Raw genomic sequence first — 26,895 nt, 5'->3', positions numbered from 1 at the left:
TTATAGTTTGGTATACTGTGATACATTTTGAGGTGATGCATTTCTTCTACATGATGAACACCCCTCAACCCACTTATTACAATATATCTATTGGCATTACTTGTTGTGGTAGATACCTTCACTTAGTTTATTTCAGTGGATTCCAGGCATGACCAGTGCTGGGAGAGAACATGGACCTTGTTCATTAACTAGGCTTGACTTCTTCACTGGTGATATAGTGGCTAAGATTAACAGTCTAGACTAGAACCCTTACCTGGTGGTCCAGTGTTTAGGATTAACAGCCTTGCGTAAGACCCTTCCCTGGTGATGTAGTGGCTAAGATTAGCAGCCTGGACAAGAACCCTTACCTGGTGGTCCAGTGTCTATGATTAACAGCCTACCTTAAGACCCTTCCCTGGTGGTCTATTGGCTAATGTTAACAGGCAAGCCTAGAATCCTTCCCTGGTGGAAACTAAAACACTTCTCTGGTGGTCTAGTAGTTAGGATTTAGGATTAACAGCCTAACCTAGAACTCTTCCCTAGTGGCTAGGATTAACAGCCTTTTGTAATGCACACGCCCGGGCTGAGTGGCCTGTGCGTGTATATGTAGTGATTCCACTGGACCGTGCCGGAGAGTGAATGCCTGGAGAGGCGTAACTAAGTATCCACCCGATCCGACCAGGGTCGCACGACGGCATACGACGCCAGTGCACCAAGGAGGAACCGAGCAGACGGACCAGGTGCTACTCCAGGACAGACCCCGGACACGGCTGTTGACCCACACAGGGGAATACAGGAACAGGCAGGTTAGGCTGGCACACAGACTGCTGGGTATAGGCAGACACGGCTGGTATGCAGATTGGCGGATGCTGGTAAGCACGACTGGTATGCAGGCAGGGAGGTACTGGTAGGTACGACAGGTTGGAGCACCGAGTGGATAGGACCCAGTACAGACTGGGACTCAGGAACAGAACCGCAGATGCGGTGGACAAACAGCAGAGTGAGGCCGCCCAGAGCGGCGAGCAAGAGCCGATCAAGACGAGCCCGCCTGGAGCGGTGAGCAAGAGAAAAGCAGGACAAGGCCGCCTGGAGCGGTGAGCGAGAGAGGAGCAGGACGAGACTGCCGAAGCAGCGAGCAAAGGGTCAGAGCAGAGCGAGACTGCCGGAGCAGCGAGCAAAGGGTCAGAGCAGAGCGAGACTGCCGGAGCAGCGAGCAAAAGGTCAGAGCAGAGCGAGACTGCCGGAGCAGCGAGCAAAAGGTCAGAGCAGAATGAGACCGCAGACGCGGTAGACAGGGCTGAGCAGAGCAGAACCGCAGACGCGGTAGACAAAGCTGAGCAGAGCAGAACCGCAGACGCGGTGGACAAGGCTGAGCAGAGCAAAACCGCAGATGCGGTAGACAAGGCTGAGCAGAGCAAAACCGCAGACGCGGTAGACAAGGCTGAGCAGAGCAGAACCGCAGACGTGGTAGACAAGGCTGAGCAGAGCAGAACCGCAGACGCGGTGGACAAGGCTGAGCAGAGCAAAACCGCAGACGCGGTAGACAAGGCTGAGCAGAGCGAAACCGCAGACGCGGTGGACAGGGCTGAGATAAATCGCCGAAGAGGTAAACAAAGACAAAGCAAAGGGGACAGGGCTCTGTACACACTGAACAGAAAGAAAGGCAGAACCAAATACACACTAGATACTTGCAAAGAAGTAGCGAGAGGACTCCAACTCACAAACGGAAGTACAGCGACAACGAGAAGGAGTTAGGTGCAGGTTCAGACACTACAGAAAAAGGGAGCAAACGGACATAAAGGCAAAACAGATAAGAAACTAGGAGACAGTTCAGGCAAGAACAGTTACTGCAACAAAATGCAGGAACGAGCCTAGGTAAAGCCAAGTGCTGGTTCAGACACTGCAGAAAAAGGGAACAAACGGACATAAAGACAAAACAGGTAGGAAGCTAGAAGACAGTTCAGACAGGAACTGTACTGCAACAAATACAGGAACGAGTCTGGGTATGTGGCCCCCAGAGGGCGAGACGAACAGGCTAGGAGCGTGTGCAGACAGGCCTGGAAATACAGCCTCAGGAAGGCAGACAGACAGCTGGCTAGAGGGCACAGACAGGACACAGTTCAGACACGGGAACTGATACCGATAAGCAGGAAACATAGACGGGACCTGGCATGTCAGCGACCAGAAGCCAACTGACAGAACACAATGCTCAGGCATGGATTTCAGGGAGGAGCTGGGTTAAATACCAGGTGACAGACAGCAATAGGCTGAGGATGCACAAGGGGTGTGCCTGCAGCAGCTACAAGAAGCAGGAAGTGATCAGGCGCCGCCCTTAAGCAGCAGAAACAGAGGCAAGCAGACAGCATGGAGGGAAGCCAGGCTAGCAGACTGGACTGGAGATCAAGTGCACGCTCTTGCACAGTGGGAGATGGACCACTATGCAAGGACGCCGCCAGGTATGTTACACCTTTCACTGCTTTAGGACATCTCTAGACTCTACACAAGATGGCCACACTTCCCTCTTCCTGTGACTCATGAGTCAGACAGTAACCCCTTCTTTGACACTTCCATATGAATTACACAGTCTTTCAACAATACTTAGACAACAGCGACATCTTGTGGCCAGATAATATCATCATTGTAAAGAAGCAAAATCTAAAGTACGGTGTTACACTGGTATGAATACAGGGATACACAACTATATAACCGAGATGGATTGACACACATCTCACACAATGTCAGGATTTGCTGTCCACTTTGCTTCATGTGTTATCATCACCTCCACTAAGGGGTATGATATGCTGGGAAGGGCGAACAACTAAGAAACTAATGGCTAAAAAAGTCAACATTATGAACAGTTCTTCAATCTCATGCTGGACCCCCCCCCTATTCATTTACTTGTAGGGCAGATTTGAGATGACTAAATTTATGGATTTCCAATACCCTCCTGTCTCCTTCCTTGCTGATGGATATTTTCTAATCAATCTCAAAATCCTGTCTTCTCTTTAATTTTTGCTGAGCCTATAGTAAAAAGCTTAAAATTCGGTTAAGCAAATCCTGTGATGTTCTCCATCTGTCAAAACTTTTCCATATTTGAATACTACTACTTTAGAGATCACCTCCTGTTCTCTACCAGCCTGGAGCTGAAGAACCTGCTGGCCATGCGCGCTGGACAACCGTATATCACTGGCACAAGTTGCTGAGTTAGAAATGTGGCACCCCAGGTCTGGTCGAAACAGTGGCAGCAATGTCATGTCTGAGAGCAGGTGGGAGGTTCACTGGTTGGGGACAATTAGCATGCAGCACCTCCTGCCTCAGTCCAGGGAGGAGAGAAACCTGCCCTTTATAAACTGGATCTGGGGCGGGGTTAGAGAGACAAGTTCCAGACCAGGTTCCAGTGAAGTTGCAGATAGGGACAGGTCAGCAGCCGGCTGAGGAGTCCCTGTAGGCAGAGGAGGAACACGAGGCCAGGAGGGGAGCTAGCAGAGCTCGTCCTGGCTAGAGACTTACAAAGCCGGACACTGGAGTCCGAGGCTGTGAGGGTTATAAGCCCAGCAGCAGAAAACCACCATGCAGGGGACTTCAAGTCCTCTGGCCCAAGGAAGCCTGGAGGCTCAGCCACACGAGAGGGACCACTACTGCCCCGGAGGGGTGAGAAGTACGGAAGCCAGTCATACGGGTGAGAGCAACACGGTACACTCAGAGATGTGGGCTACCACTACACTACAGCGGGATAGCCAAGAAAGAGTGAAGTCAGCACGGTAGGCCCACAAACTCCCCCTGACCAGCAGGATTTCCCAGTTGCTCTCAGACTGACCAGGCCTCGATTGTTAACCTATATTCCGGACTGGTCCTTTAATACAGCCAACAGTAAAGACCCTGAATTGCATGACAAACTCCGTGTGGTTACTGCTGCTCCCGCGCACCATCACCACCAATATCCCTATTAACTGCCCTGAGGCTATACTCCTCCCATGGGGAGTTGTACTACCCTCTGCTGCACCCACAACACCAGCCTTAGCGGTCTGCCCTGCAGCGGCGGTTCACTCTGACCGCAATCCACGGGTGGCGTAGTCGGACATTTAATCACAAAACCCTATAAATAGACCGCCATTTGGGTTCACCACCCTGAGCCACAGGACCGGGTCCCCGCCACGCAAGGACTACAGCCCCTAGCATCCACAAAAGGTCTGGTTCCGGGTATCCACACACACACACGGCCCAGGGGGCGCGTCAACTTTTTGGCGTAGTCGGCAGGATTTCGTGCCTGCCACCAACGGGTACTGCGTGCCTTAAGAAAGACTGTAATACTTACCTTGGTGGAGTTTCCCGCCATCCGCAGCCGTTTCCCGCCATCCGCAGCCATTTTCCCGCCATCGGGCGCCATCTTTGGGACGCCGCGCGGGAAGAAGAGGGGCGTGGACGACGAAAGCGCACGAGAACTAGAGCCCCGCCTTACGCACGGACGCTGCGCAAGGTCCTGAAAGGAGCCGAGCGGACGCTGACGTCACCAGGACGCGACGCAAGGTCCTCAACCCCGACGGTCGCCTGCGGAGCCGTGGCCTACATAAGAAAAGCAACGGAAGGTAGGCCACGGTTGACTAGGGGGGAAGAAGATGTCGGAAGCGGAGGGAACTGCCACCGCCAGCGCGGCCGCTGCCGCAGTAATGCCGTTCACGATGCCTTATATCCCCGGAGCGGCCTGGTTGCCCCAGTACTCAGGGGAGTCGAATACCCTGAGCGACTTTAAAGAGAGACTGTATAGCCTATTCAAAGTGTACCCCCTGACGGAGGAACAAAAAGTGAGCATACTGATAGGCCAGTTAACCGGCGCGGCCCAACGCGAAGTAAAGTCCTGGTCAGTCAGGGACAAGGGAACCGTGAAGGAGATTTTAGCCCGTCTAAAGGACACTTTTGATACCCGCACCTCAGCAGAGATCAAAATGAGATTTTATGGGTGCAAGCAGCGGGCCCAAGACAGTATAAGAGACTATGCTTTGAATTTGTAAGAGGCCTTGAGAGCCATTAAGCAGGCAGACCCTGACAGTGTGCGGAATGCAGATAAACTGCTGACTGAACAATTCATTGAGGGTCTGCTGTCCAGCGCCCACCGAACCCAGTTACAGGGTCACAGGTAACCACCATCCCCTATGTACTTTTCAAGCGGTACTGGAATGACACGGATATTACCCGCTACCCAGATAATGACTTAATCATCATCGCCAGCATTGGTCAGCCCGTGCCACAGGTGGGGTTCAAGGAGGTGACCATCAAAATTGGTAAAGTCGAACTGACGGCGCAAGGACTGATTATTGTGGACATTAACCATTGTGAAAGTCACCCTAAAATAACCTCGGGTACTAACGTTATTGAAAATTGTCTTTCAGAGATAATTGGTATATTACAGCAGGTTGCAATGTATTCTGTCCTCACACGATAGCACGGTGTGCAGTGAGACATATAGCTAAACCCCCTGTCTTCTTTAAGAAAAAGAGAGGCTGTGAACTTGTAACCTTCTTTTATTGACTGTAGATTTGACAGGAAAGGGTGAAACTATAGGATGTAATAACAAGGTATTCAGAACATATACTGTACAATACATAGATACAGGTAATCTGCAATACAGTATAACATGAGGTAATACAAACTGATGACACCTATTTAATACATCAACATACTTCTAATGTGCATTGTACCTCTTACACTGCATACTAACACATAGATAGTATCTTACCAACTATGCTTAGGACAGGCTGTTTGAGGAGCATAAGACAGGAGATGAGTGGTCTGATACCTCTTCAAGAGAATGCAGGAAATGGCTGCTGGTATTTCTGCAGTGTCATAATATCAAGTCCATAATGCATTGCAATATTCCCAGAATGCCTCAGAAACTCCCAAAATACATTGCAAACTGAAACTAAAACGTTTACATTAAAGGGTCAGCAGATGGTGCTGTTACCAAACAAAGTTCAATGCATAAGAATGTGTAATGAACATAAACATGTATTTTAATAGCCTGGCTTTATTGTCAGGACAGGACACTCCCCGCTTGACGTCAACCGACGTCACTATTGAGTTTATCAGACGAGAACAAGATGACGAGTTCCCCTACTGGCCTGAGGAACAATTTTGCCTCGCCTTGTTTCCCTGTTTTAACTTCAACTTTACGAACAACTCCGTCTTTACTCGGGAACGTTTGGGTAATGAGACCTAACGGCCATTCGTTTCTTCGAGACTAACAGTCCTTCATTAGTACTACATCGCCGGGCTGGAGGTTAGGCTTGCTGGTTTGCCACTTTCTCCTCGGTTGCAGAGTAGGAAGGTACTGTTTCCTCCACTTGGTCCAAAAGGCGTTGGAGAGATTCTGTACTTGTCTCCATTGACTCTTGTAACGGTCTTTAACATTAAATTCTCCGGGTGGAGAGCAATTAGGTTCAGTCTTTTGGGTAAGCAACATGGCTGGGGTGAGAACAGTTGGGTCATCAGGATCATTGGACATCGGAGTTAATGGTCTGGCATTTATGAAGAAGTGATTTTCACACGGTTGAAGGAGAGATGGACGTCCATTCTCAAGCGTACTGGTAAGCATGCTGTTGACCGTTGTTGGTTTGTGTGCACCTCTTAAACAGACTCCTCCTACGATGACCCATCCTAGGTCAAGTCTCTGGGCATATGGAGCATTGTGAGGGCCATTGATCTGCTGTCTAACCTTGTGAATTTGTAGGATATCTCTCCCAAGGAGTAAGACTATCTGAGCCTCTGAATCAAGGTTGGGAATCAGGCGTTCTATACGCTTCAGATGAGGATGATGCGATGCTACTTGAGGCGTAGGTATTTCAGACCTATTGTCGGGAATCTGATTACATTCCAGTATGGTTGGCAAGGGCAGACACATTTTGCCATCCAAAGACTCGACTACGTAACCTGTTGCTCTTCTACCAGCTGTCTCTACAATACCGGCACAAGTCTTCAGAGAGTAGGGGGCACTGGGTCCTCTGACGTTAAAGCTATCAAAGAAGGCAGACTTTGCTAACGACTTGTTACTCTGATCGTCTAAAATCGCGTATACTTTGACGGCTTTGTCTTTTCTGTTTGCTGGGTAAACTCTCAGTAAGGAAATTTTAGAGCAGGACTTGCCTCCTATAAGGTTTCCGCAAACTTCTGTCCACTTAGAAGTAATTGCTGGAGCATCGGTATTCGTTTCCTTTAGCTCCCCGCTATGCTCTTGGACTTGGGGCAGAGTCCCTGTTGGTGGTCCAGGGTGTAGAGCTGTGTTATGTCCGGAACTGTCACATTCGACACACTTTGCACTAACCTCACAGTCCCTGGCGAAGTGGAATGTTGAAGAACAGCATTTGTAGCAGATGTGGTTCTCCTTCAGGAAGGCCTTCCGTTCTTCCAATGGCTTTTCTCTGATAGCTCTGCACTTAAGTAAGGAATGTGGCTTCTTGTGTAGGAGACACTGTCTGCTTGGGTCCTTGGATTTATCTTCTCCTTGACGGGAACTGAACTCTTTGTGAACAGAACCTGTGGAGGATATGTTAGTTTTGTGGACCTCTATAGTTGCTCTACGAGGTTTACTTACAGAGGTACCGGCACATGACAGCGTGAAATCAAAGCTAGGATCATTCCTAATTCTTGCTTGTTCAGAGACAAAATCTACAAACACATCGAATGGAGGAAATGGTACATTGTTAATTTGTTTATATCTAGAACCATGCATAAGCCACTTGTTTTGCAAGTTGTCTGGGAGCTTTTGAACTATGGGGTTCACACCTCTAGCAGTGTCAAGAAATGTCAACCCCATAAGATCCCCTTGTGTTTTTGCTACATACAACTCCATTAGCAAGTCAGTTAACTCTCTAAGCTTTGAATAGTCCTTGCTAGCTATTTTAGGAAAGTCTTCTACTCTCTTAAACAAGGCACTTTCTATAACCTCTACGGAGCCGTAGCATTCATCAAGTCTATTCCAAATTCTTTTGAGTCCGACATCTGGACAATTTACATCAATGTCTCTGATTCTCTTTGCGTGCTCGGCAGACTCACTTCCTAGCCATTTTACCAGGAGATCCATTTCTTCGCTACTTGATAGACCTATGTCTCTGATGGCGTTTTGGAAGGAGGCTCGCCACGCTCTGTAATTTTCAGCGCGATCACTGAACTTTACAAGTCCTTAGTGACCAACTCATGTCGAGCAAGGAACTTTGCAAAGTCTATTGTAGATCGGTTGGCATTGATACCAGTTGATGGTGTGTTGTCAGAGTGCATGTGTGCTGTGCGGTCATACCTGTTAGACGTCTCTGATTTAGTCCAACTGGTGTAGTACCTTTCTGAGGCAAAGGGAGTCTCTCTAAGTTGGGGCTGATTCTGGATCCTCTGCTCTGGAGAAAGATTATTGTATTCAGTCTTACCCCTATATGTACTCTCTTGTCCATGGCAGGGCAACTGATAGCTGGCTTTCTGGCGGTCAGGATAATCGGGCTGGCTTGTCTTGTTGACAAAATGTACTCACTCCGGCTTTAGGTCTGGGTAGCCGTCTGCTTTGGAATGTTGCTGGACGTACTCTGAAGTGCACTGCAATGAATCGTGAGGGTCTTGCTGTGGACCTAATACACTGCTGCGTCCGCTGTGTTCGCTGTCAAAAGATATGGCATCCTCTAATGCTTCAGCTTCTGCTATGGCTGCTGCTGTTTCTTTCTCGATAGCAAGCCTCTCTAACGTTGCTTCTAAGCGTGGCTTTTCTATTGCTCTTTGTGCATCCAGGGAAGCTTGTTGGCGTGCTCTTTCTGCTTCCAGGGATGCTCGTTCTGCCTCCAGGGATGCTCGTTCCGCCTCCAGGTAAGCTTGTTGGCGTGCTCTTTCTGCCTCCAGGGAAGCTTGTTGGCATGCTCTTTCTGCATCCAGGGATGCTCGCTGTAGTTTCAGTGGGATCTCTTCCTCAGCAAAAGCGGCTCGTGATTTCGCTGCTTCTGCTTTTGCGCGGGCGATGGTGGCGGCATTGCTGACGGATGATGCCTTTGAGGAACCAACTTGTGATCTCATCTTGGTAGATGATGCTCGTCCTTCAGACATGATGTGACCGTTAGTAGACAGCTGCGATATCCGTTGCGGGCTCCACGTGGATAATGGCGGGCTTCATATAGTCAGATCATCTGAGCTTATTCTTAGCAGTTGTTTCACTATTCTGTCCTCACACGATAGCACGGTGTGCAGTGAGACATATAGCTAAACCTCCTGTCTTCTTTAAGAAAAAGAGAGGCTGTGAACTTGTAACCTTCTTTTATTGATTGTAGATTTGACAGGAAAGGATGAAACTATAGGATGTAATAACAAGGTATTCAGAATATATACTGTACAATACATAGATACAGGTAATCTGCAATACAGTATAACATGAGGTAATACAAACTGATGACACCTATTTAATACATCAACATACTTCTAATGTGCATTGTACCTCTTACACTGCATACTAACACATAGATAGTAACTTATCAACTATGCTTAGGACAGGCTGTTTGAGGAGCATAAGACAGGAGATGAGTGGTCTGATACCTCTTCAAGAGAATGCAGGAAATGGCTGCTGGTATTTCTGCAGTGTCATAATATCAAGTCCACAATGCATTGCAATATTCCCAGAATGCCTCAGAAACTCAACAAAATACATTGCAAACTGAAACTAAAACGTTTACATTAAATGGTCAGCAGATGGTGCTGTTACCAAACAAACAAAGTTCAATACATAAGAATGTGTAATGAACATAAACATGTATTTCAATAGCCTGGCTTTATTGTCAGGACAGGACACAATGAATGCCAGCTCCAGCCAGCAGCGTGTCTTACAAAAAGAGATCAGAGCCCTGACGAAGCGGCAACAGATAGAACTGTCTGGTGGTGAGATTGGTAGCGTTAGGATGAGTGACCCATTCCATATCGCCATGCCCCCAAAAAGTGAAATGATGATCTGGTGCCGGGCTGAAATCGGGTTAAGATGTAGAGACTACCAAGCTATGGTAGAACCCGTTTACTCAGACAGTAGGCCCACCATTTTGACAGCACGGGGGATGGTTGATGTCCGCCATGGGAGGGTACCGGTCCGCATCCTAAATATTGGGGAAAGAGAAGTACACTTGCCCCGGTATACCACTCTGGCCAAATTGTTCACCATTAACCAAAACTCTGTAAAAGCCATAGAACCCTTGCCTCCATCTCCCCCAGAGGAGGGTAACGGCTCTAAAAAAAAAATGGAGGACTGGTGCCAGAAGCTGCACGTGGGCACTGACTCCACTCCCCCATGCCAAAAACAGGGAGTCTACCGGGTTGTTCAGGAGTACGAAAGAGTCTTTAGCAAACACCCACTAGACTTTGGGCAAGTAAAGGGGGTGGAACACCAAATATCCACAGGAGACCATCCACCCATGAAAGAGAGATACCGGCCTGTACCCCCTGCACACTATCAGAATGCCAAGGGTATGTTACGAGAAATGAAGGAGGCTGGGGTGATCAGGGATAGCTGTAGCACCTGGGCAGCTCCTCTAGTTCTGATAAAAAAGAAAGATGGCACGATGAGGATGTGTGTAGATTATAGAAAGGTCAACAGAATAACACACAAAGATGCGTACCCATTACCTAGGATAGAGGAGTCTTTGGCTGCATTAAAATCTGCTAACTTCTTCTCTACTTTAGATCTCACTAGCGGGTACTGGCAGGTTCCTGTAGCAGAGTCGGACAAGGAGAAGACAGCCTTCACCACCCTGATGGGTCTCAGTGAATTCAACTGTATGCCGTTCGGACTCTGCAACGCACCAGGGACCTTCCAGAGGCTGATGGAGTGCTGTCTGGGGCACAGAAATTTCGAGACGGTCCTACTCTACCTGGACGATGTTATCGTGTATTCCAAGACCTATGCGGACCATCTAAAGCACCTAGCATAGGTGTTCGATGCCCTGGCAGGCTCCGGTCTAAAGGTGAAACCCTCCAAGTGTCATCTACTGAAGCCAAAAGTACAGTACCTGGGACATGTGGTGAGTGCTGATGGAGTAGCCCCAGACCCTGACAAGATCACGGTGATTAAGGACTGGCCAAGACCCTCCAGCATAAAGGAAGTGCGCCAGTTCCTCGGGTTGGTAGGCTACTACCCAAGATTCATCTCCGGGTTCACCAAAATGGCAGCCCCTATGCAGGACCTCCTGTTAGGTCAGTCAAAGACTAAAAGTCAGAAGCCGCCCTTTAAGTGGGACAAGCTGGAGGAGGAGTCTTTCCGCCAGCTGAAGATGGCCCTCACGGAGGATGAGATCCTGGCCTACCCTGATTACGGCCAGCCTTTTATCCTCCACACCGACGCCAGTAACGTGGGGCTAGGAGCCGTACTGTCCCAGATCCAGCAGGGCAGAGAATGGGTAATTGCTTATGCTAGCAGAAAGCTGAGACCCACAGAGAGAAACCCTGAGAATTATAGCTCCTTCAAGCTAGAGTTCCTTGCAGTGGTGTGGGCGGTCACCGAACGCTTCAAGCATTACCTGGCTGATTCTAAGTTCACTGTGTACACGGACAACAACCCGTTGACACACCTGGACACTGCAAGACTTGGTGCCCTAGAGCAGAGATGGATGGCCCGGCTGTCCAATTATGAATTTACTATCAAATACCGGATAGGGCGCGCAAATGCCAACGCAGATGCATTGTCCAGAATGCCTCACTTGCAGGACGGGGAAGGGGATCCAGAAGAACTGGAAGAAATTGAACTCCCTGCATTCCACCGTCATGGGATCACCCAGTGTTTCCACTGCGTAAAGGAGAGGTGCTCTGCCACCGCTACGTTCAATCCCTTACCCCACCACGGCTGGGCAGAAACACAAGATAGTGACCCCGCAGTCCGCCTGGTAAAAGAGATGCTGACCCAGGCTGATGCCCACCTTGATCTGGATGCTCCAGAAGAGGCCAAACAGCTGTGGAAGGAGAGGAGCAAGCTGTTTCTCTACGAGGGGAGGCTGTGCCGCAGAACTGTCAACTCTCGAACACATGAGCTGACCTGGCAGGTAGTGGTCTCAAGGCGGGATGCAGCTATGGTCCTAGAAGCATACCATGATAGAGCAGGGCACTTTGGATGGAAGAAGCTGGAGTTCCTGTTGCGTGAGCGGTTCTTCTGGGTAGGCATGAGAGGGGCTATAGAGAGATGGTGCAGAGACTCTGGCCCGTGCAAGGAGGAAGGACCGCGCCAGCCAGAAGACTCCCCTGCGGCCCATCATCACAAAGCAGCCCCTTGAGCTGGTGGCCCTGGACCACGTAAAGCTGGCTCCAAGCAGATAGGGATACGTCTATGCTCTCACAATCGTAGATCACTACTCCCGGTTCGTAGTGGTGGTCCCTGTCTAAGACTTAACAGCTCAGACGGCCACCAGAGCCTTTCAGCAGCATTTCTGCCGCCCACACGGGTATCCAGAGCAAGTGTTGCCGGATCAAGGTCCAGCGTTCGAGGCTGAAGTCTTCCAGGAATTCTGCAACCTGTATGGCTGCAAGAAGATAAGGACAACGCCTTACCACCCCCAAACCAACGGGATGTGTGAGAAAATGAACCAGGTAGTACTAGACCTGCTCAAGACGTTGCCCCTGGAGGAACGCAGCCTGTGGCCTGAGAAACTGCCGGATCTGGTGGACTTGTATAACCATATCCCAGTGGGTTCTACCAACTGCACCCCGGCTTACCTAATGAGAGCAAGACCTGGTAAGCTGCCAATTGACCTGGAGATGGGAGTCCTGACACCTGAGGACACCTCACCAGAAGCAGACTGGGACACAGAACGACAGCAGCAGTACAGGAAAGTACAGGAGAGTGTGGAGCGAAGTCTGTCTCAAGCAAGAGAGAGGCAAGAAAGGAATTACAATCAGCATGCTCCTGCTGCTCCCCTGGCACCTGGAGAGTAGGTCTTGAAGAGGAAGAGACGGCTCCACAAATTGGATGACCAGTGGGAGAAAGACCCGTACACCGTACTGCCGTCAAGCCATGAAAACCCAAAGGTATGTGTTATCAGTAACGATGGAGGAGAGACCACAGCCACTGTCTCCAGAGACCACCTGAAGAAGTGTCCCGAGCAGCTGCAAAGTGCTGATGAAAACCAAGACCAAGATAGCCCTCAACCCGCAGAGGAAAGGGAAGAAATGGTCAGTACAGTGCTCAGAGAATTTCCCCGGTCCTGGACACAAATCAACAATGCTATAGTGGTACCCATCTTTACCTTTCTCCAGCCAGCCCCTCAAGGGCCTGCAGAAGAGCAAGTAGTGTTGGAAGAGCAAGTGGCCCCGGAGGCAGAAGAGTACATACCAGCAGCTCAGGAGAATCAACTCCCTGCTAGTAGTGAACCTGCCATGCCCCTGGTGAGCCAAAGAGTACGCAGAAAGCTGCCCAACCTACCTGTAACATCTGCAAACACCTCTAGTGCAGACACGAGCACACCCAGTACACAGGGGGTGGAAACAGGGGACCCGAATAGAGTACCACCAAACAGTGGGTTACGTAGGTCCAACAGGAGCACTAAAGGTCAGGTACCCGCTCGCTAGAGAATCTAATATGTCATATTTACCTGTACAGATGCAAAAGTTGGAAATGTTTAATGTTTGTGTTACCTGGTTATTAATTATGTTTTTCTAGTTCAATGGACTAACAAGTTATGGACTATGAATAGCCGGAACTGTATCTTGTACATAGTTGCACCTGGTAAGGTGCCCTCTTTTGAAGACGACCACAGAACACAAAACCCGTGGAGGTGGCTGAAGACGTGGTCCAACTCCGGATTATCAAAGCCCTGTAGCCACCCCAGGGCCTACGTGGAGGGTTTGGGACGGGTCCCTCAAAGTGCATCATGGGTGACAAGGACACCTGGTTACGGAAGCGCCATGACCTAAAAAAAGCCTAAACTTCTTGTATATATGTTACTGTATTGTTATTACCTGTTGTGTTTTTGCAAAATGTGTTTAGTCCCGTTGTACTAAATTTCACTAGGGGGGAATGTGGCACCCCAGGTCTGGTCGCCACAGTGGCAGTAATGTCATGTCTGAGAGCAGGTGGGAGGTTCCCTGGTTGGGGACAATTAGCATGCAGCACCTCCTGCCTCAGTCCAGGGAGGGGAGAAACCTGCCTTTTATAAACTGGATCTGGGGCGGGGTTAGAGAGACAAGTTCCAGACCAGGTTCCAGTGAAGTTGCCGATAGGGACAGGTCAGCAGCAGGCTGAGGAGTCCCTGTAGGCAGAGGAGGAACACGAGGCCAGGAGGGGAGCTTGCAGAGCTCGTCCTGGCTAGAGACTTACAAAGCCGGACACTGGAGTCCGAGGCTGTGAGGGTTATAAGCCCAGCAGCAGAAAACCACCACGCAGGGGACTTCAAGTTCTCTGGCCCAAGGAAGCCTGGAGGCTCAGCCACACGAGAGGGATCACTACTGCCCCGGAGGGGTGAGAAGTACGGAAGGCCCGAGTCGCCAGTCATATGGGTGAGAGCAACACGGTACACTCAGAGACGTGGGCTACCACTACACTACAGCGGGATAGCCAAGAAAGAGTGAAGTCAGCACGGTAGGCCCACAAATTCCCCCTGACCATCGGGATTTCCCAGTTGCTCTCAGACTGACCAGGCCTCCATTGTTAACCTGTATTCCGGGCGGGTCCCTTAATACCGCCAACAGTAAAGACCCTGAATTGCATGACAGACTCCGTGTGGTTACTGCTGCTCCCGCGCACCATCACCACCAATATCCCTATTTACTGCCCTGAGGCTATACTCCTCCCTTGGGGAGTTATACTACCCTCAGCTGCACTCACAACACCAGCCTCAGCGGTCTGCCCTGCAGTGGCGGTTCACTCTGACCGCAGTCCACGGGTGGCGTAGTCGGACATTTAATCACAAAACCCTATAAATAGACCGCCATTTGGGTTGACCACCCTGAGCTACGGGACCGGGTCCCCGCCACGCAAGGACTACAACCCCCAGCATCCACAAAAGGTCCGGTTCCGGGTATCCACACACACACACGGCCCAGGGGGCGCGTCAGAAACAAAAGAAATGCTACCACCACCAACTGCAGTGGTTGGCAGTTGTAGTATTTCCAAGTGGCCTGCCAAATAGCTCCTGTCTAGTAGAGGGCAGAATCACTTGAATCAGAAATAATTTATTTTTCTGCAAGTGCCCTCAACCGGAATTTTACTATTTCAGGTACCTCCCCATGAATAACGAAGCAAGAAACAAATTGTAATGCACTCGCGACCACATAACTAGATCACTCGTGTAATTTACTGCCATTTCTTTCATCACAATGAGATGCCTCTTCCGTGGCATTGGCCTGCATTGGATGACGACTGGTAAAGTTAAAGTGGAAACTTTCAAAATGGTACAGTGACGTGTCAGAACAGAATGGAAGAGGGGATAGCATTGTGCTGAGTAGAGATGAGAGAACCTTTCAAGATTCGATTCGTTTCAGGTCGATGAATTTCCCAATGTTCGCCGAACAGTTCGACGAACGGTTCGTCGCACATATCCGAATCAATGGGAGGCAAAACCAAATGCATAGACAACACCTTCAAAGGGGCCCAAAAGCTGCCAAAACTGCTCAAATTAGGGGCAGACACCAGGAAAAGTGTCATCAATTGACCCAGAGTACACATTTTATAATGGCACAGCAGCAGTCAGCCATGGGCCATACATGAGGTATCAGGGTATGGGCCAGCATTTACAGCCTTGAATAGAACTTCAAAGTAAGAGGAGGTGGGTGAGGGATCGTGTAGTCCTGCAGTGCTGGGAGCCCTGATACCACATGCAACATCTCAAACTGCTTTTCTGCTCAGCCACACTCAGGTGGCACAAACATCAGTTTCATAGAGAACTATTGGTAGAAAAATTTAAGGATAGAAACACAGGTAGCTGACTGAAAGTAAGTGCAGGCCTGTCAGTCTGGGAGCCCTACTGCTTCAGGCAACACACATGAAGGAGACCCAATCAGGAGTCTCCACATTTCAATAAATTATTGCCATACACCACCAAAGTGGTGTTAATTTCACCAGAGTAGAAATAGTATAATGGGGACTGACATCCCTTCCACTACAGAAACAAACCAGATGGAGACTCAACCAGGAGTCTCCACATGTCAAACAATTATTCATAACATCATTAGCAGTAGCAACAGCAGGTACAGAAGCCGACACCTTTTCCACTACAGCCAACCCAGCAGATTGAGACCCAACCAAGAGTTTTCACATTGCCAAAAATTATTAACATCAGCAGCAGCAGAAACAGCAGCAACAACAAGCACAGAAGCCACGGCAAAGATGTCACAGACTGCAATAACGAGATCAATGCAGCACACTAAAAACTACACCATCGCCTGGTCTGCACAGTCTGCAGTTGGGGTGCAAAAGTCTTTGGAGATCCATGACTTGTTCATCTAGATAAAAGTTAGGCTGTCTACACTTTCAGGAGACAGCAGAATGCGATTATCTGTCAGGACACCACCAGCAGCACTGAAGACACGTTATGAGAGAACGCTAGCTGCCGGGCATGACAAAACGTCCAAGGCGTGACAAGTGAGCTCAGGCCACTTTTCCATTCTTGAAGACCAAAATTCAATAGGGACCAAACCCTCCCTCATGGCATTGATATTGAGCTCGAGATACTCCTACACCATCCTCTCCAGTCGTTCACTACGTGTCAGACTTGTACTTCTTTGCTCTGGTGCACAGGCTGGTTTAAAAAATGTGTGAAATGACTCACAGAAATTGCTTCTGCCACTTACACTCCTGTGGCTGCTAATGTTTTTGCATTGACAAATTGACGTTACCGGGGTTCGAAGTATACAGTACAACTGCGATGCATACTGTGTGCCTCACTGCTGTTTTGGGGAAAACCACTCTTAAGGTTGTCTACATGCATGTTTTGATACTCCAGCATGCGCGCATCCCTTTCCAGGGCAGGAAGCATCCCTCGATCACTGTAATCCACCCTCTTTTGGCACATGCCTGTGCGACGATAGTCTGGAACTTAGAGATATGTTATCCCTTCCACATCCTCCTCTGCTTCCTCCTCTTCCTCTGAGACCACCACCTTCTCCCGCAGACTATTTAAAGTTTGCTCTAGCATGTAGGTGATCGGAATAGTGATGCTCATGACAGCATTGTCAGCACTAACCATCTTAGTAGCTATTTCGAAACTGTGCAGAAGGTGCAGAGGTCCTTAATCTGTGCCCACTCCGCATACGTGATTTGCAACACATCTGTATTGCATTGGCCCAGGCTATGCAAAATGAGATACTGCGTCAGGGCTTTTTGCTGCTGCACAGTCGCTGCAACATGTGCAGAATAGAATTCCACTGTGTCGGCACATCGCATATCAACCGGCTACCCGGTATGATCAAAGAGCTCTGTAGTGATGCAAGTCGATGACCTCCAGGGTGCAAACGGCAGAAGTGAGCCCACAGTGACTGTGCTTTCTGCAGCGGCGCTTCCAGGCCGGGATAGTGGCGGAGAAATTGCTGTACCACCAGGTTGAGGATGTGAGCCATGCAAGGCACGTATGTGAGGTTGTCCCGGCATAAGGCCGCCACCAGGTTCGCACCGTTATGACACACAAAGCTTCCCTTGCTCCAGGCTCAGTGGGGACAGCCATTGTTCAAACTCAGCCTGAATAGCTGTCCACAACTCTTGAGCTGTGTGACTGCGATTAATTTTAACACTGCCTGATTGTGGTAAGCCCTAGCTATGCAGTACGAACGTTGGGGGAATTCTCTGTGCTCTGGTGGAATGCATGTCTCATTAAGGCACAGGTTGAGGGCACAGGTGGAGGCCCTAGAGGAGGGGGAAAGAGGCAGAATCAGTGGAGGAAGTGTTACACGCAGAGGTCTGGCCCGCAAGCATTGGGGATTCCAAGACTTGTGGAGCAGCTCCTTCCCCATCTGCTCCCACAGCCACCAGAGTCACCCAGTGCCCAGTCAATGAGATGTAATGCCCCTGGCAATGCTTGCTCGTCCAGGTGTCAGTGGTGAAATGCACCCTGTCAGGCATAGATTTTTTCAAGGAGCAGGTGATGTTGTCTGCAGCATGCTGGTGTAGTGCAGGCACAGCTTTCTTAGAGAAGTAATGGCGACTGGGCAACTGGTACTGGGGGAATGCAACGGCCATCAGCTTTCGGAAACCGTCTGTATCCACCAGGCGGAAAGGCAGCATTTCCGTGGCCAACAGATTTGAGATGGTGGAGTTCAAGCTCTTAGCTTTAGCGTGTTTAGGAGGAAACAATCTTTTATATGACCACAACTGTGGGACAGAGGGCTAGCTGCTGTACTCAGAGAGGGTGGAGGCCGGAGACAGCGAATCCGAATGTGCAATGTTCGTGCCGAATTTGAAATTGGCGAACGTTTTCCGAACATGTTCGCTCATCTCTAGTGCTGAGACCCTTACTGAGGGCAGAAGTGCTCAGCTAAATGCTCTGCCTCTTGACTTCTCTTGGCTGTCCTTAGAGAAAGGAGTGAATGGTGCACAAAGTCATAGAAAGTCAATGAGCCTGTGCACCGTTCACTTGGCTCTTTTAGAGCTGAGCTCAACAGAAGAAATGGGGGGCAGCTCTCAAGCAAGCACATTTGCCCCTTTGTTATAAAATGTCAGTTGCACGCTATACTTGATACTTACATACTGTACATTTTTCAAAAAATCCAAAATTTTATAAAGAATCGGTCTTTGCTGTTATCACTTTGTCAGAACATGTTGCAGGAAATTCAATTAAACAGCTAAGCTTCAAGTGTGTACAGCCAAAGTAAACAGTTGGCATCTCGCAACAGTTTTGACATCTCGTAGACTATCCAGCCATCAGCAATTTCCCAATATCCATCAGTAACCACTGGCAGTGCAAGAGTATGAAGGGAATTGTGGTCACAACAGCTGAGGACAGAATCACAGCTATAGGTTACATAGGACATATAAGTGGGTACAGGCATTTTATATGGCAAATGTTAGGTGGAAAACAAGTTACAGATATGTTTTGGGGTCTTGGATTCTCAAGTTATGTCTCTGAATGAAGCATTACTATTATTTGATAATAAGTAGAAACTTTCCAGTAGTTTGTTTGTTCAGAAGTTGAGTTGTCAAGTTCTCTGGAGACATTGGAAATGTGAGAGTCAAAGATATAAAGACTGAATGTGTTGAGACACACAGGAGAGAATGATTTCCAGGAAACCATTGTACTTAGTTATCTGAAGTTGGTCGAACATTTGGTGGGCTCAAAATAAAAAAAAGGTAAATTTTAATGATTAAACAACATTTTTAATTTTATGCCTCATGAAGTATTTAAGAAACCTGCAGTGGTGGAACGGACTGAAGAGCATCTGATTATACAAGTGGAATTTGTCTTGAAGACCATGTGACAATTGAGTATAAAGAGTCCTCCATTGACCCGATTCTTCAAGTACTTCTCAACAGTTCCGGCATACAATAGAGGTAACTTTTTTTTTACATATCGTCACTTTATATCGTTACTTCATACCCTACCATTCTCTGATCTTGAAGCAAAGGAAGGTTAGTCCTGTTTCTCACCACATTTTGTGGTGTACTTAAGGTATCCATTTGTATTGTAAAACAGCGTATCTAAATGGATATGTTTGTTTCTACAAAGAATATAATTGGAAAAATGAATGACAAATTTGTATCTGTTTGACATACGTTTATGCACATGTCTGTTTCTTTTATAGGATGCAAAAAGCACTTTTTTAGACTTAGAAAAAAAATAATCAAAAAACTAAAAACAGATCAATTTTTTTTATAACATTGCACTCTATAGAATATGGATACAAACATAGTCACACATTTGCATCCATTGTTTCATCCTTTTTATTACATGTATCTATTTTCCAAAAAACAATCTCCTTCTCTGTCATTAAAAAAAATTAATCGGTTTTACAAAAAAAAACAAAAAGACGGGTGCAATGCATATGGTCATAAATGGATGTATTTGTTTTAAAATGCATTTGTTTGCATCAGTTTTACAATGGATACTTTTTTTTCCAATATAAAAGCATGGGGCCGTTAAAAAATTGCAAAAGGTTGGCGTGAAGCAGGTCTTTAAGGTTTGTTCAGCCGATAAATAAAATGTAAGAGCAGTAGTGTTTGCTTTAGAATAATAAATAATAATAGTGGTCAGACGTCATCATTTTTTCCCCCTGTGCTGGATGAAAGTGGGCTAAAGTATATAATTTGGCATAACTTCATTTATTTGAGTCCGGGCCTGCAGCTTATAAATTTTGCTTAGAGGCTGGACACTTAATAGTGAAAAAGTTATAGGGGTTTTCCTAAAAAATAGTAGAAACAGGCGGTACTCCCTTCTGTGCTGTTTCTCTGCCACTGATCCAGTGATTGCGAACTGCCTGCAGTGGTGACATCACATCAACAGCAATGCAGTCAATCACTGGGGTCAGTGACTCTTGCCATCTACAATGGTGACTTGACATCACCAGTGTGGCAGGAGAAGCACAGCGCTGGGGAGGAAGTACCAGTTGTTTCTATTATTTTTAACACGGGTATGTCTATGGCATGCAAAGCGCTGAAAGAGGAAAACCCCTTCGTTGTTTAGTCTTTCTTGAAATCCGTTCATTGACATTCCAGAGACTGACTGCTTTTACTGTAAAGAACTCTTTCTTATATGCTTATCCTTTCTACAATTCATGGAATAAGCATTTTTTGTTATTATAAGAAAGGCTTCCTAATTATAAATCTAGTCACCCACCTTAGAAAGTGCTCTAACTATCACATTTTTGTTACAAAGTGAAGCCAAGATCTAAACTTCGTGTCCAGAATGTGGCTTTATAAGGGATTTATAGAAGCATTTGTTACTTTTGGATCTCATATTTCTATGTATTTTTAAATACATACCCTAAAATGATGCTTGCTTTGCAGCTGCTACTTGGCATTGAGAAATGCTACTTGTTTACCTGTAACCAGCATATCCATAGCTCTCTCTTTCTCAGATATTCTAAATTGTATTCCATTTAATGTAAAGTGGTGTGAAAAAGTGTTTGCCCCCTTCCTGATTTCTTATTCTTTTGCATGTTTGTCACATTTAACTGTTTCAGATCGCAAAACAAATGTAAATATTAGACAAAGATAGCACAAGTAACCACAAAATGCAGTTTTTAAATGCAGATCTTTATTATTAAGGGAAAACGAAATTCAAACCTACAGGTCCTTGTGTGAAAAAGAGATTGCCCCCTAAACCTAATAACTGGTTGGGCCACCCTTAACAACAGCAACTGCAATCAAGCGTTTGCGATAACTGGCAATGGGTCTTTTACAACACTCTAGGAATTTTGGCCACTCATCTTTGCAAAATTGTTGTAATTCAACCACGTTGGAGGGTTTCCGATCATGAACCACCTTTTAAAGATCATGCCACATCATCTCAATCGGAATAAGGTCAGGACTTTGACTAGGTCACTCCAAAGTCTTAATTTTGTTTTTCTTAAGCCATTCAGAGGTGGACTTGCTGGTGTATTTTGGATCTTTGTCCTGCTGTATAACCCAAGTGTGCTTCAGCTGGAGGTCACGAACACATGGCCGGACATTCTCCTTCTGGATTTTTTGGTAGACAGCAGAAGTCATGGTTCCATTTACCACAGCAAGGCTTCCAAGTCCTGAAGCAGCAAAACAGCCCCAGACCATCACACTACCACCACCATATTCTACTGTTGGTATAATGTTCCTTTTGTGAAATGCTGAGTTACTTTTACACCAGATGTAATGGGACAAACACCTTCCAAAAAAGGTCAACTTTTGTCTCATCAGTCCACAGAATATTCTCCCAAAAGTCTTGGCGATCATCAAGAAGTTTTCTGGCAAAACTGAGACAAGCCTTTATGTTCATTTTGCTCAGCATTGTTTTCGTCTTAGAACTCTGCTATGCATGCCTTTTTTGCCCAGTCTCTTTCTTATGGTGGAGTCATGAACAATGACCTTAAGTGAGGCAAGCGAGGCCTACAGTTCTTTGGATTTTGTTGTGAGGTCTTTTGTGACCTCTTGGATGAGTCGTCGCTGCTCTCTTGGGGTAATTTTGATCAGCCGGCCACTCCTTGAAAGGTTCACCACTGTTCCATGTTTTTGCCATTTGTGGATAATGGCTCTCACTGTGGTTCGCTGCAGTTCCAAAGCTTTAGAAATGGCTTTATAACCTTTTCCAGACTGATAGATCTCAATTACGTTGTTTCTCATTTGTTCCTGAATTTCTTTGGATCGCTGCATGGTGTCTAGCTTTTGAGGATCTTTTGGTCTACTTCACTTTGTCAGGCAGGTCCTATTTAAGCGACTTCTTGATTGAGAACAGGTGTAGCAGTTATCAGGCCTGTGTGTGGCTGGGAAATTGAACTCAGCTTTCCAAAGATGGGATAAACCACAGTTAATTTATGTTTTAAGGGGGGGGGGTCACTTTATCACACAGGGCCCTGTAGAGTTGGATTTATTTTTCTCTTAATAATAAAGATCTTCATTTAACTGCATTTTGTGTTTACGTGTGTTATCTTTGTCTAATTTAATTTTGCTTTGTGATCTGAAACATTTAAATGTGACAAACATGCAAAAGAATAAGACATCAGGAAGGGGTGAACACTTTTTCTCACCACTGTTTATGCCAAGCTTTTAATACATATGATAGTGGTGTTTTTACTTATGTTGCCATTCTGTGATTTTGGACAAAACCTACTGCCAATACGTCAATGGCCCAGCTTTCCTACCAAGCTTTGTTTTATGTTTCAGATTTATACTATGTATTTGAATCTTGAAAATCAAACATCTAAGGATCATTTTATAATAGTGGGGTTATCATCTGACCCTTATCTGCAAGTTCCAGCCTTCCTCTTGATTTTGATTATTTACGTCCTCACATATGGTGGCAACTTAACCATTCTTCTTCTGATCTGTCTGGATCATCATCTCCACACACCCATGTATTTCTTTCTGGCCAACCTTTCTATAATTGACATGCTATCAACCTTCATTACCCTTCATAGGGAACTCGTTCATTTTATAATAGGGATTAAAGCTATCAATTTTGTGGCCTGCATGATACAGATGTATATCTTTGCAGGCCTAACATGCAATGAACTTCTGATTCTGATGGTGATGAGTTACGACCGGCATGTGGCAATCTGTAATTCTTTACGCTATCATGCAGTCATGAACCAGAGAGTTTGTACGACCTTGGTTATCATGTGTTGGCTGTTGGGGTTTATACAGGTTCTTCCGATTGTTTTTGTACTTTCAAGTTTCACCCGTTATAGGTCCAATATGGTCAACCACTTCTTCTGTGACCCTTTATCCCTGAAAAAACTCCTCTGTGGTTATAGCTATTACCTAGAGCTTGCAATTTATGTAAATGGTGTGTTTGATGCCACGTGTCCTTTTCTGCTCACGTTCCTTCCTTACGTCTTCATCATGGCCACAATACTGAAAATTCGCACCACCAATGGAAGACATAAGGCCTTCTACACATGTTCCTCACACCTCACGGTAGTTGTCCTCCTTTACACAACTCTTGTCTTCCAATATTTAAGACCACACTCAATGATCAACTTAGACTCCAATAAGCTCTTCTCGTTGTTCAACACGGCTGGTGTCCCATTGCTGAACCCTTTGATTTACAGTTTGAAAAATAAGGACGTGAAAGCTGCTCTAAAGAGGAAGCTCAAAGGGATATGAAAAGAAAAAAACAACATCTTCATGACATTCCTAATGTGGCGCCCCTGCAGGTCCAGTTGCCACAGAGGTACTGCATCTCACCCAGAGGTGTGGTATCCCACTCTCAGGTAAGGAGGGAGCACTACAGGGGACCCACACACCCACATCCAACACAACACCACTTCATTAGGGAAGGGGAGCAAGGGAGGAGTTCAGTTGAGTGGAGAGTTCTGGCTGAGGGCCAGTCTCCTGATCCAGTGCTTGGAGCAGGAGTTCAGTGGAGAGTGAGGAGAGAAGACGGGAGCAGTGGGAAAGGCTCCAGAGATAGAAGGGATCCAAGGGGCACGGCGAGTGTGGGATGCCACCCGTGCGCCCGAATTCACGCTGACATGGAGAGATCAGGCTGCAGTAGGGGACCGGCCCCAGCCTAGTGGAGTACTTTAGGGCTCAGCTAGCAAACCGGAGGTTGCAGTATTTCATGTGCTGTAACCACATTCCACACACAATCGTCGAAAAGATGGCCATATAGGACCAAGGGGACAGACCGGCCGTCGCCCGACAAGGCCCTCGGCCACTGGCTTGGGACACTGGGTGTGAGGCACAGGAAAGGAGGGTGAGAGCCAGCGCAGTGAGATGACCTGGAAAGGTACACAGAAAGGGGTCCCGTTCAAGTGCTTCCAAGATATCTGAGAGTTGGCTGGATCACTTCCCTGGAGGACACAGGACGACGTGGGCGGTTACAGACCGGTAACTGTAACCTGGAGAACTTAACAACTGTGAGTAAATACCCAAAGACTGTACCCCACTGTGTCCTTGAATAATTGCTGTGGCATCACCTGCCTTGCACTATACCAGCAACATCTACCTCTAAAATCCACTATATACTGCCCTGGGGCTTAGCTCTACCTGTGGAGAGCTGAACCAACTCTGCTGCATCACCATCAGCCCCAGCGGATCTGCACCGCAGCGGCTGCCCCATATAGCTGCATACCACGGGTGGCGTCACAAACTTTTATCCCCAAAAACTTTATTCCCCAATTGACTGTTCTTTATTTGACAGCCCTGGGCCACAGACCGGGTCACTGCCACCGTGGCTACCCCGATACAGGACCGGCCCGGCTACCGAGTACCCCACGGCCCCAGGGGGCACGTCACTAGTGACGCGCCCCCTGGGCCGTGGGGGATAACCGGAACCGGGCCTCTGTAAAACGCTGTGGGTTGTAGTCACCGTGGCGGCGACTCGGTCCCGTGGCTCAGGGTGGTCAAACCAATGGCAGTCTATTTATGTGATTTTTAATGTCCGACAATGCCACCCGTGGATTGCGGTTATTAGGAACCGCCGCTGCGGAGCAGACCACTGAGGCTGATGGTGTGTGCAGCAAAGGTAGTATAACTCCCCACGGGAGGAGTATAGACTCAGGGCAGTGAGTGTGAGGGGCTGGGACACATGTAATGCCACAGCCTCTGGTGACTAGCCGAGCGTGGTTTCTCTCTCCACTAGTTTGGGGACCCGGTTCCCCTTCTTGGCCTGACCCCCCTACCTCCAGGTAGCGGCGGGCGTACGGGTGGCTCGCGCACGGCCCGTACCCCTGGGGTCCCTTCACTCCACTCCTGGAGCGTTTCCTGCTCCCTCTCCTTCAGGCCCAGGCCTCTCGACTAGGCCTGGCCGTGGAGCAGAGCTCTTACAGAGCCTCTGCTCCCTGACTGAACTGAATTCCTGAACTCCACACTGTCCTAAGATGGCTACTCTCTTTTATATCTGCTATGTGCTCCCCTTAACTACTTCCTCTACCCACACCCACTACATGGTTCCCCTAACTAGGTGGTTCCCCCCACTCCAGCCAGGGATCAGGGACAGTTGTGTTCTCCCTTAGGAGCATTGTCGCCCTGTCCCCCGGAGATGTGGTGTAATGAATGCAGTGTAAGGGTCCTGAGCCATACTCCTTCCTTACCTGAGAGTGAGATACCACACCTCTGGGTGAGATGCAATACCTCTGTGGCGACCGAACCCTCAGGGGCGCCACACTAGCATTGCCAGGTCATTAATGAAAACTCCTAACTGGAGGTGAGCCTGATCATGCATTCTCATGCATGGAGTTAAAAGTATGATCACTTACCGGTGGAAGGTCATGAAGTCTCAACAAAACAAGTTACATAACAGTTGGTCACACTAGACTAGGGGGTAGTAAACAGATAGCAAAAACCATCTGTAGCAACAAGTAATGACCGAGCATGCTCGTCACTCAAGATTTACGAGCATGCTCTGGTGTTTTCCGAGTATCTTCAGCATGCTCGGGTGTTATTTTCAGGCATTCCTCACATGTATTAAAGCTGTTAAATAGTCGCAAATCATCAGCACGGAGTGACTAAAACATAGCACCTGAGCACGCTGAAGATGCTCAGCGAGCACCCGAGCATGCTCGCCAAAAGGGTTAACAGAACATACTCGCTCATCACTAGTAGCAACCTAACAAGCCAAACCAACAAATCAGTGGACAAGGTGTTCCAGCATGGTATCAAAGTCAACACAACACAGACCACAAGGTTGGAGAAGTGTAGAACGTTGCTGCTTCTATACAGTGTTGGACTGGGGATTGTTAGGCCAAATGAGTAAAGGATTCTGAAGGGACCATGGTTATCCATTACTTCCAATGTTGGCTATGTGTTTATGTGAGCACCTAGGCAATAAAGTCACAGTAGACCTTCTCCTTCCTAAACTTCTCTTAACGACTCAGTATATTATCCAACAGCAATGACTTCCATGATGTTTTATTCCATAGATTAACCACATTTTTGCATAATTTCCTGTCATTTTTAGAATGCAGATAAATATTCCATGTAGTCTTCTGAAGGAAGAGGAAGCTGTCCAGCAAAATTAATAATTGAAAGAGGTATTCCCAGAATCCAAAGTCATCCTCAATACATAAGATAGAGATCAATTTACCTATTGCTGGGGTACCATTCAACCCTCTGCTAAATATCAAGAACTGGCTTTCAATCTGTAGATATCCATCTTGAATGGAGCAAAGGTGCACAAGCTCAAACTCTACTCCATTCATTGTCTATGGGACAACCAGAAATAGCAGTGATGGGTTTGAGGTTCTCAGGATTCAGAACCCCATTCTCAGTATCAATGGGGGTCCAACAGCTAAGGCTAGGAAATAACTTATTATTGGGCTACCCCTTTAGCTCTATAATAGCCAGAAAATGTGGGTGCCATACTTGCCAAG

The 26,895-nt window shown here is 47.5% G+C and overlaps 1 protein-coding gene across 1 annotated transcript; it reads left to right on the top strand.

Annotated features, from left to right (window-relative positions):
• The first annotated feature begins 22,753 nt into the window (after positions 1-22,753).
• LOC141155591 (olfactory receptor 8D1-like) lies at positions 22,754-23,686 on the top strand. The gene has a single exon (XM_073642462.1). It carries the CDS (start codon positions 22,754-22,756, stop codon positions 23,684-23,686), a length of 933 nt encoding a protein of 310 aa, XP_073498563.1.
• The last annotated feature ends 3,209 nt before the right edge of the window (positions 23,687-26,895 follow it).

The sequence above is a fragment of the Phyllobates terribilis genome, unplaced genomic scaffold, assembly GCF_046119375.1.
Source record: "Phyllobates terribilis strain yellow unplaced genomic scaffold, ASM4611937v1 Scaffold_7__3_contigs__length_470593459, whole genome shotgun sequence".
Lineage (NCBI taxonomy): Eukaryota > Metazoa > Chordata > Amphibia > Anura > Dendrobatidae > Phyllobates > Phyllobates terribilis.
This window is presented reverse-complemented; position numbering and strand designations above follow the sequence as displayed.

Excerpts from the sequence above, each read along its gene's own strand:
- LOC141155591 (XM_073642462.1), top strand. The coding sequence starts at position 22,754 with ATGTATTTGAATCTTGAAAATCAAACATCTAAGGATCATTTTATAATA.